General features: G+C 48.0%; 1 protein-coding gene across 1 annotated transcript; it reads left to right on the forward strand.

The window, feature by feature from the left end:
• Positions 1-576: 576 nt before the first annotated feature.
• MTMR9 (myotubularin related protein 9) lies at positions 577-19,718 on the forward strand. Its single transcript, XM_021540531.4, has 10 exons — positions 577-785; positions 2,238-2,346; positions 2,652-2,777; positions 7,593-7,766; positions 9,364-9,581; positions 10,489-10,650; positions 12,394-12,535; positions 13,676-13,896; positions 15,327-15,478; positions 15,924-19,718. Exons 1-10 carry the CDS (start codon positions 601-603, stop codon positions 16,088-16,090), a joined length of 1,656 nt encoding a protein of 551 aa, XP_021396206.1. The 5' UTR covers positions 577-600; the 3' UTR covers positions 16,091-19,718.
• The last annotated feature ends 1,857 nt before the right edge of the window (positions 19,719-21,575 follow it).

Below are 21,575 nucleotides of genomic sequence, written 5' to 3' on the forward strand. Positions count from 1 at the left end.
GTTCCCTCTCTGTTCCCATTCCCGCTCCATTCCCGCCGCTCCCAAGCCCCGCCCCTCTCCCCGCCCCGCTCTCGCCCCGCCCCTCACCCTCAATTCCCGCGGAACGCTTTTGGCGGGGCCGTGCGGCGCGCCGGACCCTTTAGCCGCCACGCCGCCGCCGTGAGAATCCCGCGCGCGGATTGGCCCAGGCGCGCGTCACGTGACCCGCGCGGCTCCCGGGAGGCGCTGCCGGCCCGTCCCGCTCCGCCGGCCGCTCCCGGGAATCCCGGGAATTCCGGAAATCCCGGGAATCCCGCGGCTCCCGCGGCGCCCCGACCCTCCCCGAGTCCGCACCGAGGGTCTGCCCGCGCCGCCCCGCGCTCCCCTCCGCAGCGCCTCCCGCCGCGCCCGGCCCGGCCCTGAGGGAGCGCGGGCGGCCCGGCTGGTCCCGCAGCGCTCCCGGAGCCCCGGAGCCGCGGGTGATGCCCCTGCCTGCCCGGCCGGCAGCGCGCACACCCTGCCCGGCCTGCCCGGCCCGGCCCTGCCGCTGCTCCCGAGCCTCCCCCCCGTTCTCCCGGTGAATTTTCCCGGTGAGTTTCCCCCCGCGCCTTCCCCTCCAGCATGGAGTTCGCCGAGCTGATCAAGACGCCCCGAGCGGATAACGTGGTGCTGCACCGCCCCTTCCACCTGGCCGTGGAGGGGACGCTGTGCCTGACCGGCCACCACCTGATCTTCTCGTCGCGGCGGAAGGACAACACCGAGGAGCTGTGGCTGCTGCACTCCAACATCGACTCCATCGAGAAAAGGTGCTGCTTCCCTTCTCCCTGCCTGCCTGCCCTCCCCGAAGGGGGAGCGTTTGGAAAGGCCGGCTGGCACCTCAGCTGTCCCAAATCCCGGTGTGGAGAGCGGGAAGGATGCTCTGGGCACAGACATTGCCTTAAGCTGTGCCGGGAGAGGTTCAGGTTGGGCATCAGGAGGAATTTCTACACGAAAAAGGGAGGTGAAACCCTTGGAATACCCGGGGAGGTTTGGAGTCCCCATCCCCGGAGGTGTCTGAAGAATGCCTGGAGGTGGCACTCGGTGCCCTGGGCTGGTGACAAGGTGGGGTCAGTCACAGCTTGGTCCTCTCCCAGCCTCAGTGATTCTCTCAGGTCTGTTTGGACATTCATGTTTGATGTTGCATCTCAAAGGTTGTATTTTTTTTTGGTCCTGTAGAGAGCCAGAATGTTTGTGTTTGACCCTTTTTGCTCAGTGGATTCACCCACCCTTGAAGCACTTTATAAACGATGCAGCTTCCCCACTGTGCCCAGAGAGGGACGCCAGAGCTCTGCTGAAGGGGTTTGCCTTGTGTCACCCTCCAAAACTGGTGGCAGAATTGGGCTCTGGACTTTCCCAGCCCCAGATCTTCTCCCGCTGCTCAGCAGCATCATCCCTTCCTTTTCCAGCTGCTCATGGAATCAATAACTCTTTGGCAATGTGCTTTTTGTGCTGCAGCTGAGCTGCAGCTGCACAGCTCCATATTTTCTCTTGCCCATCCCCTTTTACTTACAGAGAATTCAGAGATTTCTCCCCTTCATTTCTGCTTTACATGCACCACTGCCCCTCATGGAGTGTCTGCCCCATCTCACCTGGTCATTGTCTTCTGCTCCCTCACCTTGGCCCTTTTTCCAGCTTGATGATAATGCTTAATTTTTACATTAATTACAAAATCCTTCCCCTGCTTGTAAAGGTTTTTAAGGAAGCCTGCCAGAACAGAGTTCCTTTCTGCCAGCAGAACTGGAGAAATCAGGCAGCAGTGATTACAAAAAGCACAGAGCCTGGGATGGGGGAGTTGCTGGGTGCTGATGAAGTTTGTTGCTGATTTCCCTGTGTGTTTCTGAGGGAGGAAAGGAGGAGAGGGGTGGAAACCTCAGGGAATTTCAGTCTTCAGCCTGGCCTTGGGCACTTCCAGGGATCCAAGGGTAGCCACAGCTTCTCTGGTCACCCTGTGCCAGGGCCTCCTCACCCTCCCAGCAGTGTGATATTTGTCATGTAATACCTCCACTCCCTGCCACAGCAAAAGGATGGAATAAATGAAAATAAAACCAAACTTGCAAATAGCAATTATCCAGCTGAGTTTGTTTCTTTATTTTCTTGGAAGGTGCCCCTGCAGACAAATTCCCACTCGTGGAGATTTGCCTTGTGGGAAGAGCTGTGCCACTTCTCCTGCCTTTGAGGATCCTGTTTTTATGGGACTCTTGTTTCCTGTCTTGCTGTAGGTTCGTGGGCTCCCTGGGCACCATTGTCATAAGATGCAAAGACCTGAGGATTATCCAGCTGGACATCCCAGGGATGGAGGAGTGTCTGAACATTGCCAGCTCCATCGAGGTGAGCAGCTGCCATCAGCCAGAGAACCTGCAGGTCTTGAGCTCACCTCAGCCTTAGGAGCTTTTTTGGTTTTCTTTCCAGTTAGGTTTTTGTGTTTTGAAAGGCAAAGTAGAATCTGGAATATTTCACATGGGGTTGTGGGGTATTTCCCAGAGGTTTTGGACTCCCCATCATTGGAATTGTTCAAAGCCAGGCTGGATGGGGCTTGGAGCAGCCTGGGGTAGTGGAAGGTGGTGGAATGGGATGAGCTTTCAGGCTCCTTCCAACCTCCACCTCTGATTCCATGATTTCTTTTGTCCACACAGGCACTTTCCACCCTGGATTCAGTCACCCTCATGTATCCCTTCTTCTACCGGCCCATGTTCGAGGTGCTGGAGGATGGATGGTCCTCCTTTCTGCTGGAGCAGGAGTTTGAGCTCCTCAGCTCAGTGGTGAGTGGGATTTCAGGGATTTCCCAGGCTCTTGGGTGTTCTGTGAACTGTTTCACCAGCAGTGGCTGGACTGGAAATCTCTGATGGTTAAAAATCCATTTGGTGCCTGGGTGAGAAGTGAGTGTTGTTGAAATATTCCCTCTGTGACATCAGACGTTTGTTTGCTCCTTCACCTTGGGGCCTTTTTCAGGAAATCACAAAGGTAGGAAATGTTTTTGGCCTTTGGGGATGGTTCTCTAATTGGAAGAACAAATTGAAATCCTTTGTCCTGGCTTTGTTGTTCTTAGTTTTGATCTGGAGTAGAATGAGATGAATCTTTTGTCAAACCCTTCATTGAAATTACACTGGTTTAAAAAAAACTGTTCTTCAAGAGGATGACAATGAAGATGCCCAGTTTGAAACACTTTTCCTTTAATTGATGCTGGGGAAATATTCAGAAGGTTCAAAAAGCAGGAAACTTCCAATTCTCTTTTTCCAGGTGCTGCTGAGCACATTGATTTTGTTTTGGGTAGGAATTGTTCTTGTGGCATTGCCTGTTGTTTCTCTTACTCAAATTTACTTTTAGGATGCTGAGTTTGGTAGAGTGGAAACTATCTTGGGTGCAGGGACCTGTTTTAATAATTCCTTGGATTTGCATCTCTGTGTTCCAGGCCTTTGTTTCACATCCAGTCTGTGCTCTTGCTCCAGCAGCTCAGGTTTCTGAGCCCACATCCATTAGTGCAGCATCCAAGAACATTGATTTTATTTTTTAATTTTTTTTCTCTCTGCAGCCCAGCTTGTCTGCAGCCTGTATCACTTCCTGTATATGAGTAACAACTGAATAATGTGATCAGCTTGAGCAAATTCAGTTGATGAAATCACCAGAAAATTAAAGAACATTAAAGGGGTTCAGAGGCCTTGCTATTTTTGTCTCATAATTAAAGCACTCTCCTGTGTCTTATCTTCCTCTGCCATCCAAAGACAAACCAACTGTTATCATATCCAGCACATGGGTTCATTGATGTGCTTTTTTTCCTTATTTTTTCAAGGATTTAAATCCTCATTTTTCAATCTCTTGCCTTTCTGAACATATTCTCTGTGTAAGAATTACATTTAAAAACCTCATTACTTTTTGGCACCACGTTTCCAGGGCAATCATTCATTCCTTTTAAAATCTCCATGTTTGACAGCTGTTGATTAATTCTTGGCTTTTAACCCAAAACTTCACATTTTGAACAAAATGGTGTCAAAAGCCACCTTCCAATGATTTACATCTCCTGAACAACAGACAAATGTCTCTCTGACCAGATAATTCTTGTTCTGTAATGACACTGCTGTATGTGACAGGCTGGAGCTGTCCTTAAGTGGCTGATTTAAATCTTTCTCCCAGAAGTCAAATGAGTAGAATTCCAAAGGTTCCTGCCTCTGCTAAATGCAATCTTCCCCAGCAGGATAACAAGTCAAAAACTATTTCACCCACCCTACAGCTCTAGTAATTGATTAATTCCACATTTATCTGCTACAGGAGAGTTGTTTTCAACACTCTCTAATGGCAAAGCACAGTGTAAAAGTTGATACTTTGTTAAAAAGTTAGGTAATACATTAAATAGTGAGATAATATAATATATAATTTGTATTCTTCACTGCACAGTGAGGGGTGAATGGAATTCAGAGTATGTGCAGGGGTTCATATTTTCTCTGAGCAGTCAGAGGAGAGCCAAGAGGTTTCTCTTCTGCCAAATTCCAGAATTGCAGGATGCTGCAAACTAACTCTGGAAATTCAGTTTCCTAAAATGAAGTGAAGAGGCCTGAGAAGTTTGTACACTGCCAGTATAATTAACATAAAGTTATTTTATTGCCAGAAAATTCCTTGCTTCATTTTCCTTTTCTTTTCTCCTTTTCTTACTTTTTCCTCTTTTCTTTCCCTCCTTTGTTCTTTTTTAGTACCCCCTTCCCTCTTTTTTCTTTCCTCCCTTTTCTCTATTTTTTTCTTTCCCCAATTTTTCTCTTTCTTTCCCTTTTTCTCTCTTTTCTTTCCTTTTCACTTCCCCTTTTTCTCTATTTCTTTCCTTTTCTAGCAGGAAAGATCTCAGGGTTCTGAACAACTCAGTTGTGCTTCATCATCAGGTCAGAGCTCCTTTTAGAAATCAGAATTTTCTGGGTTTGGGCTCAGGTTAAATGGTGATGGTGAATCATATTTTACTCTTTTCAGACAAGCATCAATCTTTACGTCTGTTCTTCTCCTTGTCCATGCACAATCTGATCCCAGTGGGGTTTGTTCCTTGGGAATGGCCTCTGGCTGTGCTGCTTGGCAGGATCTCCCAAGATCCAAGCTGGGTTCTGAACTTTTTCTTAAGGCCTTTTGGTAGAGCTTGACTTGTTTCCCAATGTTTTGTGGAAAACGACCTCTCCTGGCAATTTTAAGTTTTCAAATGAATGGTAGCTTGGACATTTGAAAATAAATGTCTCTATAAACAAGTATTAGGACAAGAAAAGTAGAAATCCAAGAGTTGATCCCACACTGGGTTTAAAAATCACTGCTTTCTTTTTTTTCTCTGGAATTCTCTCTCCTTTCTGCTCAGCCCTCATCCCTTTGCTGCTTTTATCCTTAACTTTTCTTGATTCCTAAAAGCTCAGATGTCTTGCTGGGAGAATTAAGAGTTCTCTTTGCACTCTCTGAGTTTCACACAGCACAATTATCTGTTTGAAAGTAGGTCTCCCTTCATCCCTTCCCCACAGTCCTGCTTCCTCTGCTGCTGCCTCGCTCTTCCAGTTACTGATGGCCCTTTTTGCTTCCAAATTCCAGCCAGGCCAAAGCTAAAGGAGTTGATTTGGTCAGTCTGGAGCTGGCAGTGCAGAGGTTAATGGGATCTCTGCAGCAGGAGCTGTTGGAGGGAAGACAAATGGTGCCAAGTGCTGCCAGGCTCCTCCTCCTTGTTGTGGAAATTACACCGGGATGACATAACAGGATCTCTGTCTCTGCTGGAAATGGGAGGAGAGCAGGGTTAAATTACCAGAGTGGGGGATAAATCAGGTGCTGCTCCTCCATTCCTTTCCATTCTGGTGGTGCCAGGGACAGCCAGTCTCCCACACGTTCCCCAGAGTTCTGTTTTTGCCTTCACCACATCCTGTGTCGTGGTGAGGCTTTTATCAGTTTGGTATTCCAGATCCATACATATTTTTTCATGGTAATCAAACTGCATACCCAATAGACACCCCAAAAACCCTGTTAAAAATCCCATTGCTGGTGCATTAAAAGCTGGAGCTGTGACCACCTACATCCTTTTGTGTCCCAGAAGTTTTCATCTCTGCTCATAACATGATGGCCGGAGGCAATTTGACTTTGCATCTGGGAGAAGCTCTGCTTTTTACAAAATGGAGCTGTTCAGAGGAGCTGTTTTGAGGCTAATGAATAATGAAATAAGGTTATAGCAGGGATAGTGCAAAACTGTCCAGCTGGGCTGCTGCAAACAGGCAGCAATTACTGCTCTAATGCTGATATTTATTTTTTCTCAGCATCTTTTTTAGGGTGCCACCAAAAAGGACAATTTTCCTGTCTCCTAAGTCACACATCCCATGCCTTGGAGGTGCTTCTGCTGACATAGTGTTGTGAGTCAGATCAGCTTGTTTGCTGATGGAAAGGCTTCATTGCCAGAAGACATTCCTGAGTTGATCCAAATTTTCCACTGGACCAGTGAGCCAGTCAGGTGGATTTTTATAAGCAGATAGCAATCAGGAGGTGTGTGACAAGGGGTAGTAAGGATCTGGAAGAAAGGAATTCTGATTAGAGATGTCCAATTAATTCATGTTAAGTCAGTAGATCTGAATTGATGTGGATTTTGTGTGTTTTGTCACAGCTTAATTTAGCTGTTGTGCTTTTTTCTCACTTTGTCCTGCTGCCTTATCCCTCTGCTTTTTTGTCTGCCTCAAACATTCCTTGAACTCAGATGAGCAGAGGTTTGATGGACCTCTGAGGTCTCTCCCTGCTGCAGAAGCTCCTCATTGACCTTTTTCCCTGGAGCTGAGACCTGTGGGTGACCCTGGGTGACCCTGGGTATCAGGTAGCTGGAATTCTCATGCCAAGTGCCTGTGAGGTGCCACATTCAGCACTTCTTTCCCAGGACTTTGGCTGGAGCAGTTACATCACAGAGCTCCTGATGAGCCCTCAGTGCTTGGCTGCTGGGCCTCTTCCAGAAGGTGCTTTAAGAGGAAAAACTGTAGCTGAGCCCATGGGAAAGAACCGAGCTGGAGTTATTTAAGTTGAAGAATTAACTTCAAAGCAGCTTCAACATCTGGAGTGGGTGGAAATTCTTGGCTGCCTTTGTCTTGTGAGCTCTTCTTTCAGCACAGATGGAGGGTTGGGCCCATATTCCCTGTTCTAAATGAACTTTTTTCCCCTCTTGTGGGAATACATTTATCTGTGGGATCTCACCTTGTTGTCTGCTGTGCCTGTGAAACAATTTAAAGCCACAATCACCCATTTCTGCATATGTGGGCTTATTTTGTGCTGTTTGAGGATGTGGAAAAACCAAAGGGAGAATTGTTGGTCAAGACCTAGAGGCATCTGCTCATTCTTCCATTGCTTCCGAGCTTTATGTGCACTCTGGGGAATGAGCTTCTGGGAGCTGCTGCAAGGAGGTGATCACAGGGAGCACCAAGGGATGTGCTGGAAAAATTAATGGATCAACGGCCCTGTAAATGGTTACTTAAAGGACATTTTGTGGTGCAAATGGAACAGATCACAAATAGGATTCTGTATGTGTGTGGAAGTCTTCCCTGTTACCTCTCCCATATAATGTCTTTTCTGACCCAAAGCTGTGTTCTGGTGTTTTCCAGACCAATGAATGGCGTCTGAGCTGTGTGAACAAGGAATTCTCTGTGTGTCCCTCCTACCCTCCACTTGTCATCGTCCCCAAATCCGTCGATGACGAAGCGCTCCGCAAAGTCGCCCTGTTCCGCCAAGGCGGCCGCTTCCCAGTGCTGAGCTACTACCACAAGAAAAATGGGATGGTGAGCTAGGTTTGAGGGGTGCTTGTGCATGAAGGAAGTGTGGGAATCTGTTGGTTTCATGCTCTGGAATTAACAGAGCTCCTGTTTTATTTTCTGGCTTCTTCAGGGAAGATGGTTCTGGGTGATGGAATGAGTGATCTCCGTCCTGGAAATAGCCATTAATCTGCTTGGCTGGGAGTGTGCAGGGCAGGAGCTCACTTGCAGCAGTAAGAACAAGATGAGCCTTGTAAAGCCACTGCTGGCACCCTGGCTGGCTGTGTCTGCCAAGAGTTTTCATGGAAAGGATGGCAGGAGCCACATTGTCCTGTCTGTGAGCGGTGGGCTCTCGTCACAGCTGTGGTGACAGCAGAGCCAACACTGCTTCTGCTGTGCGACTGTGCAAGGAGGATCAGAACAATCTGTTCTCTGAGCCTGGCAGGGTAACTCGTTCAGGAGTAGCAAAGTCTTGGTCTTGCACAGGCTTTAACAAGCCAGAATCCAGTGGAGTGACTGATACAGTGTAATTAAGAAATGCACCGTATGAAAATGTTGGGTAATTGTGTTTCTTGCTGATGTAACCAGTTCTGAGGGTGCTGGGATGTTTTAAACTTGATGCAGTCTCCTCAAATTCTCTAATGCCTTCTTGCCTCCTGTGGCCAGAATTTGTAAGCCTTCAGTTTGAAGCTGTCTGGTCAGACTCAGAAGTACCTTGGGATTTCCTTTGCTTTGAAAGCAGCCAACCACCTACTCCAGATCAGTCGTGCTTTTTGCTTTTTCTCAGCTCAACCAAAAACCATCGAAGGAACGTTTTTGCTCAGTTGTCTCTCCAAGTTGTGCATGTTTCATGTGAGAAATACAACAGTATTTGGCTCAGAGTGTTGCAGTTGTAGCAGTAATGCTGCCACTCTCATTGCACTCCTGGCTCTGAGTTCTCAGCTGTGCCTGGGGTTGCTGACTGACTGCCCTCACATTTTCATTATGATTTGAGCTGCTAGGGTGCTTCTGAATTGAAAGGCATTTGCTAAAGAGAAATCTCAGCTCAGCCCAAATCTGTGGACTTGAGGTTTATCAGTCCATCCATGGGGTAAAAATGTCACCTTTAACACATGAGCGATTTGAGTGCTTTAAGAACAGAGTTGGGATTAGACCTTGAAAATGACAATCCTGAAAAAGTTGCTTTCATAGAATCATAGGATGGTTTTGGTTGGAAGGATCCTTAGGGGCCATCTAGTTCCAAACCCCTGCCATGGACAGGGATGCCTCTCACCAGCGCCCCATCCAACCCTTGAACACTTCCAGGGATTTATAACTCTGCCAGGGTTTGTAAAGGAGCCATCAGCAGGAACACAGCTCAGTAGTTCACAAAGATGGTACTTGAGGCATTACTGAAGGGATACAGCCTCTGAGATGATGCCTGGCATTTAAAACTTGCCCAGCCAAATGAGTGCCGGATTCAAGGATTTCCAATTCAGTTTTAAATACATTCAATCCTTGAGAGGGACCGAACTTGAAACAACAGAAGGATTCAGAGCAAGGCTTCGAGCTCAAGTGCTTGGTGCCTTTCAGTCAGAATTCTCTCCACTTCCAGTGCCTCATGCATGGTTTTGTGTCTCCCCAGGCCATGATGAGGAGCAGCCAGCCCCTGACAGGCACCAACGGGCGGCGCTGCAAGGAGGACGAGAAGCTGGTCAACGCCACGCTGCGCTCCGGCCGCCGCGGCTTCGTCATCGACACCCGGCCTCTGACTGTTGCCCAGCAGGCCAGGGCCAAGGGAGGGGGCTTTGAACAAGAAGTCCACTACCCCCAGTGGAGGAGGATTCACAAATGCATCGAGAGGTGGGTGAAATCAGCCTCTCCCCTGAGCTTGGCTCCATGAGGTTGTCAGAGCAGTGATACCTCCGCAAAGTATTTGCTCCTGTAGGAAGAGTTGTGTGTCCTGGTTCCTGGCAACAGGGTCGTGTTCCTTCTGTGGCAAAACCAGGATGTGTGGATGATAAGGGGATTTTTGGTTTGGTTCGTTTTTCTGAGCAATCTGCTGCAGGTTTCAACCATCAGGCATTTCCCTGTGCAGTTTCTTTTCCTGACCATCTTCAGCCACACTCCAGCCTTCCTGTGTTCTCCTTTGCACAGGAAGGAGCAAGTAGCTTGCCAGAAAACTTCTGCAGGGAAGGGTTTGTTCTGTTGCTTCATACTCTTTTTATCCAGAGGATTTTTCCAGAAAAGCTGTGGCTGCCCCATCCCTGGACGTGTCTAAGGCCAGGCTGGACAGGAATTGGAGCAACCTGGGGTAGTGGAAGGTGTCCCTGCCCATGGTGGGGGTTGGAATGAGATGAGCTTTAAGTTTCCTTCCAACCCAAACCATTCCATGATTCTGTGATCCAGTGCTTTTCTCTGGACTAATGTTGTTCAGTCATTTGGAGACAAGTTGCTAAATAAACAGACTTTTAGTCTGGTGTTCAACTTCTCTTAAAGCCTTGATTTGGAGGAAGTCTTCTACACAGACATGCAGTAATGTTACTGGAGCTGTAGGCCAGCTCTTGAGCAGTTAAATAAGGAATTTCCTGGCAAACACTTGAAGTGTTTGGTTTTGCTTCTAAAGATTGTATGTGAACTTACATTTGTTGCTGAGTACAGCATCAGAGAGAGAGGAATGAATAAGCACAATATACAAACACTGAATGATCCATGTCGTCATTCCTATATTGCTGCTTGTGCTTTCAACAATGTTTTCCTTTTCCCAAAGGTTTAATATCCTGCAGGAGAGCTTCATCAAGCTGGTGGAGGCTTGCAATGACCAGTCACACAACATGGACCGCTGGCTCAGTAAACTGGAAGCTTCCAACTGGCTCACTCACATCAAGGAGCTGCTGACTGCAGCTTGTCTGGCTGCTCAGTGCATTGACAGGTAAATCTCCTGCAGAAAGTCTTGGGCTGCTCATTCACTGGTTACAGATTGCTCATTAAATACCTCTGGCAGTATCAATAACTGCCCACTGTGGTCTGGCTCACTTGTACCCATGAAGGATTCTGTTTCCTCGTGGTGGAGGAATGTTCCTCCAATAAATCAGGAGGAGGGAGGAAATCTGGGCTAAGAAAAGGGTTTGGATCATGTGTTTAAGGTATATTCCTGTGTCTGTTGCAGCCAAGCTAATTTAGAGAGTTTTATTGAAGGATTGGGTTAAAATAGGATCATGGAAAAATGGGTCCCAATGGAAAAGGGGACACAAGGATGTCTTTTTCTTACTTTAGGAAATCTTATTTTCTTTTCAGCTGCAAATTTCCAATATCACACCTCATTTCCAGAGGTTAAAACATTGTCATCTCCTTGTTTTCCCTATGAATTGGTCCAGTGCTTTTCCCCTCTTATATTTTTATCCCCACAGCCCTGTCCAGGCAGTCCTGCTCATCCCTTCTAAGTGCTTGTGACCTCTTTTAACCTGACATTCCTTTCACAAGTGCTGCTGACTCAGCTGACTGATGCTCACACCTCCAGCTGCAGAGCCAGTGCTTGCTGTCAGCTGCCAGGGTTTGTAAGGCCAGATTCAGGAATCTAAAAAGGCTTTATCTCTGGCTCTTGGTGGGAAAAGCCCATCTCAAAATTTAGGGAAAACCTGGCTTTTCGTAGGAGCTAGGGGTTGTGTTCTGCAGGCACACAAGCAGCTGAAATGCAGGCTCAGCGGTGAAACAGCACTGCTGCATTAAAATGGGAGGTCTGTGCTTTTTAAAAGCTCTGACATTGCTGGTTTCATTACTGGCTGTGCCAGGAAAGGATTGCTCTGGATCAATAGTTTTATTTGAAATTCTTTCCTGCAAGCATGTAATGGGAAAGATCAGTGATGAAACCCTTCTGGCTTATTGGGACAGTAGCTGATTTCATAATTTTTAACCTCAGCTTTGCTTTTTGTGTTTACCATGTGGAGCCATGGCAGGTCAGTCCCAGGTGCCTGACCTGCCTCATTCAGAGCCTGGAGGTCAGAGCTGGGCTGACAAGGAGAGTTCTGTTGTATTTTCCATGCAGAGGGAATGGCTGGGACAGATCTTCCAACATCTTAAAGGCCTGAAAGATAAAAGGGGGAAATAGTGTTAGAAAATTAGTGTAGAGAAAGGTGAAGATTAGGTAGGGAAGGAAGGTTTAGATAAAATATTAGGGAGAAACTCTGTATTATAGTAGTGTGGAGGCCCTGGCACAAGCAGTCCAGAGCAGTTGTGGCTGCCCCTGCATCCCTGGAAGTGTCCAAGGCCAGATTGGATGGGGCTTGGAGCAATGTGGGATAGTGGAAGGTGTCCCTGCCCATGGCAGGGGTGAAATGGGATGAATTGCACCTCCAAGCTGTAACTTAAAGGGATACTAATCCCAAAGAGTGAGAAGCACAAGGGAGATCTCACTGTACACCTTCTGTCTGTGTGGGAAAGGATCTGGAGTTCCAGACTGCTCAGCAAGACACGGAGCCTTTAGTGATGCAGAGCTCAGGTCACTGTGGATGAGTATCCAGGTGAGATCCATGTGGGATCCATGTGGGATGGGATTGCAGTGGTGCTGAAGAGCCAGCAAAACCTCAGCACTGGTGTCCATGGGATGTAATGGCATCCACTGGGATGGGTTCTGCTCATTCATACTCTTATCCCATCCCACCTTTTCCTTTCCCAGGGAAGGTGCTTCAGTGTTAGTGCATGGAAGTGAAGGAACTGATTCCACACTCCAGGTCACTTCCCTGGCACAGATCATCCTGGATCCAAGGTGCAGGACTATTCGTGGCTTTGAGGCTCTTGTAGTGAGGGAGTGGCTGCAGGTAAGAAATACCCCTGGACAGAACAACAAACAGTTCCAGAGACACTGGGGTTGGGAAATAGCCTGGGAGGCAGCCAACAGGCTGGGCCTTGTTGCAGCCCTGCTGAGTGTGAGTGTCCTTTGTCCTAAAGAGCAGCATCATTACCTGAGTCATTTGTCCCTCTGGCCTCTGCCTCTCATGGCAGGTTTTTGATTTTGGGGAACTGCCTGTTCTTTGTGCTCAGGGTGAACATCTCTTATCAAGAATGGTTTGGGTTGGAAGGGACCTTAAAGTTCCTCTCATTCCAACCTCCTGCCATGGACAGGGACACCTTCCACTGGACCAGTGGCACCTCTTCCATCTCATTAGAGAAAACTGTTCAGACCAAGCCACAAAACCTGAGTTGTGCTCTTTGTACCTTGGCAGTCTGGTCCTCCATGGCACCCACCCCTGCTTGTTCCTGCTCACATTCTCTGATCAAACACAGCCTAAGAAAGGCAGGGAAATCTGTCATAGAATCACAGAACCATTTAGGTTGTAAAATACCTTTAAGATTGTCAAATCCAAACATCCCCCAGCACTGCCAGGGCCACCAGTCATCCATGTCCCCGAGTGCCACATCCACATGGCTTTTTAATCCCTCCAGGGATGGAGACTCCAGGATTGCCCTGGGCAGCTGTGCCAGGGCTGAACAACCCTTTCCATTAAGAAATTTTCCCTAATATGCAATGTAAATCTCCCCTGGTACAGCCTGAGGCCATTTCTTCTCATCCCTGTTCCCTGGGAGCAGAGCCCGACCCCCCTGGCTGTTCCCTCCTGTCAGGAGCTGTGCAGAGCCACAAGGTCCCACCTGAGCCTCCTTTTCTCCAGGCTGAGCCCCTTTCCAGCTCCCTCAGCCCCTCCTGGTGCTCCAGACCCTTCCCCAGCTCCATTCTCTTCCCTGGACACACTCCAGCCCCTCAGTGTCCTTTTTTTGTGAGGAGGAGCCCAAAACTGAATCCCAGAATTGAGGTGCCCCAGCAGCAGAGGGATGATAGTTTCTAACAGCTTGGTCCTGGCTGCCTGAGCAATTGCATGGACAGAACTCACTCTGAAGTGTTTTTTCCACATGTCCTCGCATCCCATTCCTTGGTGTGTGATGCTGTCCCTGATGCCCTCCAGGCTGGCCACCCTTTCCAGCAGCGCTGTGCCCAGTCAGCCTATTCCAACAGCAAACAGAAGTGGGAGGCCCCGGTGTTCCTGCTCTTTCTGGAATGTGTGTGGCAAATCCATCGGCAGTTCCCCTGCTCCTTCGAGTTCAACGAGCACTTCCTCATCCTGCTCTTCGAACACGCCTACGCTTCCCAGTTCGGGACTTTCCTGGGAAACAACGAAAGCGAAAGGTTGGTAAGGATGCTTGTCTTGAATCCTTTAACTGTCAGGCTGAGTTTGACGTAAAGAAAGTCCCAGAATCATGGAACGGTTTGGGTTGGAAGAAACATTAAAGAAGATCTCGTTCCAGCCCCCTGCTGTGGGCAGGGACAGCTGCCACTATCCCAGGTTGTTCCAAATACCATCCAACCTGGCCAAAAATCTCCACCCATCACCAGTTTAGTTTCTCACACAGAAGCTCTTCCATGAAAGAATAACCAGCGGGAGTTTGGTGTGAGTCACAGCTGTGGGAAGCAGACTTGTCCACGCAGGCCTGGAGCAGGAGGCTGAGGCAGGCCAAGGCCACAGCTGACAATTGTGTCCCTCACCTGTGAGGGAGGAATGTGACTCTGTAGCCTGGTGGTCCTGAGACACCCCTGGGAATTGAAACAGGGTGAAGGACTGGAGCTGCCCACAGCTGCCAGGGAGGTTTGGAATCCTGTTTGGAGCTTGGCAGTTCTGCCCTCAGACTCCAGGCTCCAGTAAGGCCATGGCTGAGGGTCTTTGCTGCACTGAAGGCCACTGGACAGGAAGGGAAAACAGAAGTGATTCTCCAGAGAAGGAAGGCAATTTAAACCTTCCTGTAAACCTCTCTGTCCTTAAAGTAATCTGGGCTTAGAAGAGACTCTGCTGCCTTCTGCAGGACTGCTGAACCAGTCATCTGCAAAACCAAGTTAGATTTGAAACCAATGAACTGAGATTTGGAGGAGTATTGAATGTTATGTGTAATAACCTGCCTGTCACATCTGAGCACGTCAGCCTGGGAGCACAGGCAGGGGTTGAAGTCTGATGTTAAGCTTGTGGTGTCTGAAGCATCCACAGGAGTGGTGAATCTCCTGCCTGGCTGGCAGTCCAATTTGCCAGTGCAGGCAGAATGAGATTTGCTGGAAGCTGAGGCATAGGTATCCCTGTAACTGCTGGAGGTGGGATTGCCCAGGAGAACAGCACTGCTTGCTCTGGGTTCCTTCCTGCCACCAGAGGGACCTGTCAGACATGCCCGTTCCAGCAGTGAAACTACTTTTATGTGCTCAGGAATTCCATTTCCATCCTTCCCTGATGCAGGCCTGCCCCACCTTCCAGCCCTACCTTAACAAAGGAGCCTGATCCCTTTCCAAACGTGGCACCCAAACCACAGTGGGGAGGTGACTGATTCTTCACCTGGACAACAGACAGCTGTCTTACAAGTGTTAATTCCCCATCTTTAATTCAAAACTATTTGTAATCAGCCATGCTGAGTAAGTTGCATTAGGTTTACACCCTGTGCCATGATGGTGAAGGGATTAACTAGAATTATCTGGGGGAGTAGCACATGGAAAAACATGTGGCCTTGTCTGTGTGATTCTAACAAGAGCCTTGCAGATCCAAGTGTATAAAACTGATTTTGTTCCTGTGGGTTTCTTAGGGCTAAACTGAAGCTGCCTCAGAAGACCATGTCCCTCTGGTCCTGGGTGAACAGGCCTGAAGAGCTGAGCAGGTTCCAGAACCCTCTTTATGAGGCCAACAGCCTTGTCATCTGGCCCTCTGTGGCCCCACAGAGCCTGCAGCTCTGGGAAGGTGAGCCAGGTTTGCTTTCCCTGTTACAGGCAATATTTATTTTGTGATTTTTTTTTTTTGTCAGACTTCATTATTGATCATTCTGGAGAATCCATGTGCAGTGGGTTTTCTGCTGCAGAAACTTTCTCCATCCCATGGGTGCTGAAAAGTTCATGACAGTGACACAAGCAGGCTGTCATGGCAGGGTGGAGACTGAAAATAGAGTGGTCTGATGAGTGTAGGAGGAAAAAAAGGAATGAACCCCCTTCATTTTTCTTTTATTAACCTTTTTTAATAGGATGGTTAGCTTGGAGAGGAGGGGGGAAGCCATTTAGGGGGGGAGGGAAAGGAAAGAAAATGTGAACTGTGTGCACCTTACCTGAGAGCTGCTGGAATGTGAGCAACCTTCATGAATTCCCCCTTGTTTCAAGAACCCCCTGTGACCTGGGTGTCTCTGGGCTTCCAGGTGTCTTCCTGCGGTGGAACAGGACTTCCAGATTCCTGGAGGAAGCCGAAGAAGAAAGGATCCACATTATCAAGTACAACAAGGAGCTGCAGGCCAAGGTGAACGCGCTGAGGCGGCAGCTGGCGGAGATGGAGACGGATGGGGAGGTGCAGCAGGATGGGCCCTGAGCTGGGTTTGCCTCAGGCCTTTGCTTTCCCCTTTTCATCGAGGAAGAAACATGGAAAGTGCATGTTCTGCTGAGCCCTTGGGTACAGCTGACCCTCCCACTGCTGAACCCCTCACTCCATGAACCTCCCTGCTCTTCGGGGAGGGGTTTTTGTTTTGTTTACAGAAGACACAGCTGGGCACAATGTCCCCTCTTGGCAGCTGTTCTCTCTCAGAATTGGGTACAGTGTCAGCAGAAGCTGGAACTCTTTACCTCCAATTGTGTGGATGACCAGGATGGGCCAAGAGACAGGATGTCTCCAATTTATTTTGGACTTTTTCTGGTTTTGTTGAACACTCACAGGATTGAAATACAGAGTTCTATATAGATAGGTAAAGGCATTTTTTCTGGAAGCACTTTTCTCTCCAAGAATGAGTAAGGCAGCTTAGTTCTTTAATTTCCTAGGAAATCTAGAAATTGTTAAAATCAAGTTACAGTTTCTGCCAGTCTACACAATACTCTCAGTAGCCTTCACATCTCACACTTGGGTTTTTGTGTTCATCATTGGCTCAGGAGCAGGAAGTTAAATACCAAACCAGAGCGAGACATTTCAGTGCAATACAGAATTGAAGGAGGGATTCTGCTGCTAATGTTTAAGCCATGACCTTCAGGTGGAATTGTCCCTCGTGGACAGTGATCTCCTAAGGAAGAACAAACTTTTTTTTTATTCTACTTGGAAAACAAAAAGGTTTAGTAGTTGGTGGGGGTGTCCCCTTGCAGAACAGGGCTCAGAGCTGTCCTTTAAACCAGAGCCAAGCTGCCTTCTTGGAAATTCTAACCTGCCTGGCTGGGTTTGGACACCTGGCCAGGTTCACAATATTGCCAGGGTGCAAGAGCAACACTTCATTTACAACTCAACACTTCTCTTGCACTTGATGTGCTTTTCCTTCTTGTGCTCTTATGCCCATCTTGTGAAACCTCAAAAGCAGAAGCTGGAAGTTCAGGTTCTGACTTCACAGATCTGCTGCAGATGAAGGGGCCATCACACTACAAAAAATGCTAAGAGTTTAAATGATTTGTAGCTGCTAAAACTGCTTAAAGACTTTAGGGATAAGCTCTTTCCCATTTAACTTCATAATTTGTAGCTGCTCTTTCCGTTTCTGTGGCTTCAATCTGCTTTTTATAAAATCAGAGTTCTCTTGTGATTTTTTTTTCCTCCTTTAAAAAGACAGGTAGGGATAGGTCTGAAATACTCCCTGAGGCATTTTTTTCAGCTTGATTCCATGGGTAACCCCACAGGACTGGGAAAAGTTGAATTAACAGCAGCACATGTGGCTGGGATTATCCAGAAAAGAGCTTCCTGTTAGCCTGGTTCTGCTGGAATGAACTGAGCTGCAGTAGGTCAGTGGTGGGATGCCTCTGGAAACTGCTGAGCTTCCAAGTTTATCGAATGAAGCTGCCTTTATTTAAAAGCCACTTCACATAGATATGTGTGAAAATGCAAGATCTGTAGTTGTAGAAGTAGCTGGGCAGGAACCTGCAGAAATCATGTAGCCACTACATACAGTCTAAGAAAATTATGTAACTGAGGAAACTATATAAAATCATGTGATAATGGTCAAGTGCTACCTTAATGCCTTTTTTGCAGTCCTTATTTCCTTAATTATTTCCTTCTTGCCTAAGCTAAATTTAGCCCTGAAGTCTCTAGCTTAAAAAATAACATGATCCCTTTTAAAACACTGTTACTTAAGGCAGAAGACTGATTCCCCCTGCTTGCAATGCCAATTTCTTTTTAGGTTTGGAGCTTTGTTCCCTAGATCCAGTCTGAGACAGGATGCTGCTCAGGGTGGCTGGGGATTTGTTCTGCATGACAGGGGAGGCAGAATTGGGCTGTTCCCTCCTCCAAACCTGGAGGTTCCTCTGTGTATGTTGCTCATATAAGCCCTTAAAATGATTGTACACCCGTTGAAATTCTGTCTTTGGGATCTGCACCTGCCTGGGTGGTGTTTCCCGACCCCATTCAGAATTTCTCCATCTGAAATCCATTATCCCCAGCCAGATGGGAAGGATTCAGAAGGCACTATTTTCCCTGTAATAGACTATACATAAAACACTCCTAAAGGTTATGCAATTCCCTAACACAGTAATTATAGATTGAGCTAAATAATAGAGAAGCAGAGAGAGTTTTTTGGATCTAATTGCCTGGCTGCTCCAGCCTCTCCTGCAAACTGCAGGCATCCGAGGAAATTGGGAAACCAGCTGTGACAGCCAACAAAAGGCAGCACATTCCCTCTGAGCTGGCATCAATTTCAGCCTCCACTTGAGTTGAATGCACACCCAAGCACCGTGTGTGCCTTGGGAACGTGGATCCTGGGAATGTGCCTGGGAGTGAATCCTTGTGGCAGTGCTGGTGTCCTCCTCAGCAGCCCCTGCAGGTTTTTCCACAGTTTCTGGGCTCTGCAGCACCTTGTCCCTTCACAGGCTCTGTGGCCTGGGAGGGCCAGCAGATGCAGTGGGGACAAGATGTGTGGTGGTGTAGGTTCTGCTGGGCCAGGACACTTGCCAGAGCTGTCCTGCCACGCTGCTGCCACGTTCCCTTTGAACTGTTCCATTCCAGTGCCTCCCAGGCTCCACATTCACAGCAGGTCGCTCCCATTCTCTGCTTTGCTGCTTGCCTCCCCTATTAAATCACGTATTTGGTGTGAGTGATGGGTTTGCTCCCTCAGAGGGGGATCCCTGCCCCGTGACACCCAGTTTGCAGATTCCCTGTGTCTTCCTGGGCTGGGGCAGTGCCCAGCTCTGGCTCCTCCCCGTGCCACTGCCTTACGCCCTCGCTGCCACCGCGCTCCTGCTCTTTTGCACTCACTCTTTGTGTAACAAACTGGACGTGGAAAGCCCCATCTCCAAATCTTAGGGCTAATCCATGAGAACACTCTGCCATTTACCAAAAAAATAAGGGAAAAGGAACTAACTTGCACAGTTTTCATAAGGGAAATACGAAATACGTACCTTCAATATTTTGATTGTATCGATTAAGTCTTGAATGTGGCGCTGGTTTTGATGTGCACTATTGTACCTGTTGCATAGGATCGAATTTTAAATTGCACTGTACAGCATTTTTGGTGTCTCATGTATGCTTTGCTAAAGCCTTGGGCAGTGCTGTGGTTGTGTGAGGGGTGAGGTTTCTCCCAGCACTGCCTGTGTTTTGTCACAGCTGCACTGTGTGATGTGAGCTGTGTCTGTTCACTACTGCCTGTTCAAGTGATGAGTGCACTGCTGGCCCAGCATCTGGAACTGCTATTTGGACTTGGCTGCTGCATCAGTCTTGATTTTTTTCTTTTGTTCTTTTTTTTTTTTCCTGTACAATTTGAAATGCCAGGGCTGGGAGTTTGTGCTGGTGTTAGGTATTTGCTGTCTGTGTACAGAATCCCAGCTTCTGCAGCGTGGAATTTATCGCGACAACAACAAAGTAACAAATCTGAGGAAAAAGAGGATGATGGCTCAAGGTTCAGCCATTTGGGGGGAGCAAAACAGATCAAAGTGGCTGTAAACTTTGCTGTAGATATGTTGAGAGCATAGTAGATGTGTCTGTTTAAATTAAAACCCTGAAGACTAAAAAGTTATTTAATTACACTGCTGAATCTTCTTTATTACTGTGTCCTTTGCTTCCCACTGGAGGGATGTGGGTGGGTGTGACTTGGATTAAGCTTTTGCTTGAAATCTTAGCTCATTTCAGCTAGACTGTGTTTTATTTTACACCTGAACAGGCCCTGTGGTGGTAGAAGGGGGATGAAAGGAGAAGGGTGAGGCCCTGAGGCTGTGAGGGGCTTGCAGGATGCTGCTCCAATGGCTTTGGGCTGTGGACAGCAGCTCTGCATGTGATGCATAAACAGTTTGATTAGCAGTTTTATACTGCTCTTTTTATCCTGGTATTGATCTCTCCAAGGGAAGAAGGACAGGAATGTTCACAGGGAGGGGGATTTGGAGTAAAGCAAAGCCTTGCAAGAAAGTGGATGTGAATGGACAAGGGAGAGTGGTTTTAAACAAAACCAGGACAGATTTAGATGAGCTATTAAGAATAAATTCTTTCCTGTTAAGATGGTGAGGCCCTGGCACAGGTTTCCCAGAGAAGCTGTGGCTGCTCCATCCTTGGAAGTGTCCAAGGCCAGGCTGGACAGGGCTTGGAGCAACCTGGGATAGTGGAAGGTGTCCTTGCCCATGGCAGGAAGGTGGAATGGGATGATCTTCAAGATCCCTTTCCACCCAAACCATCCTGTGACTCTGAAGTCCGTCAGGGACTGGGGCCACAGTTACCTGCTGGTTTTCAGGCAGGGGAACAAAAAGGACAAACAGCTCCTGGGAAGTGGAGGCTGGGAACTGTGGGAACTCCTGGATCTCTCTTGGCTGGTGAGTCAGGAGGCTGGGAACTATTGGGCTGTCTTGTTTCCCTGTGGCATCACTGGTCTCTGCAGCTCCTCGGGAAGATTATGAGTTTCTGTGGGTTTTGGGGTTGGAGCAGATGGAGGCTGGTGGTCTTTGTGCTGCCCTGCAGCCTGTGGAGCCCATAAGATAACACAGGGATGGGTGCTGAATGTTTTGATGTGAAAAGATTGACATTCAGTCACAATCTGTGCAAAATGTCCAGCTGCAACAGAGTGGGTCTCTTTTAAAATATTTTCAGCAGTGATCAGGCAGTCTGATTTGGGTTAAACTTGATTTGGGGTTAAGTGGGAGGGGGGAAGAAGAAAATAACTAAAGAATCCTAGAATAGTTTGGGTTGGAAGGGAATTTAAGCTCATCCAGTTCCACCCCCTGCCAAGGGCAGGGACACCTTCCAATATCCCAGGCTGCTCCAATCCTATCCAGCCTGGCCTTAGACACTTCCAGTGATAGGCAATCCATCTGAACAAGTGTTGAAATTTTTCTTTAACCTTTTCTTGAGTCTGTTGGATTTTTCTCTCTGAAATCCCAAGTGGTTTTCCTCAGTGCCATTGTAGGAGTCTCTTCCATGCTGCTCATTTCCCCCCAAGCAGTGAGAGGGGAAACAATGAGGAGGAATTCCCGTTGCACTGGGTGGAGCTTGGGATGCTGGACTGAGCTGGGCTGGTCACAGCTTCTCCTGCTGAGGAAATATCACCACAAGCTCCTGGCATTTGTCTTTCAGAGCTGAGCTGATGATCCTCTGATGTTCTCTTGGGAGGGTGTTGCTGATGGCTTTGGCTGCTTTATCTGATGCTGCAGGTCAACTCATGGAGGGTCTGCTCTTAAAGCTCCAAATCTGCTCCCTCAGGTTCTTAAAATATTGGCAGACAACCTGGGCACTGCACAGATGTAGTTACACCACTAAAAACCACAGTGTAGTCACTAAAATAATGGTTTTTATAGCTCGGGCACTCAGTTGTAACCATTTACATGACCAGTTTGCACATCCCAGTTAGTACTGGTTCTGTCTGGGAGATGGTTTCAGGTTTGAAAGGTGGAGCCCTTCTCTGTGGTCACTGTGAAGG

This window comes from Lonchura striata, chromosome 3 (genome assembly GCF_050655825.1).
Source record: "Lonchura striata isolate lonStrDom1 chromosome 3, ASM5065582v1, whole genome shotgun sequence".
Classification (NCBI taxonomy): Eukaryota; Metazoa; Chordata; class Aves; order Passeriformes; family Estrildidae; genus Lonchura; species Lonchura striata.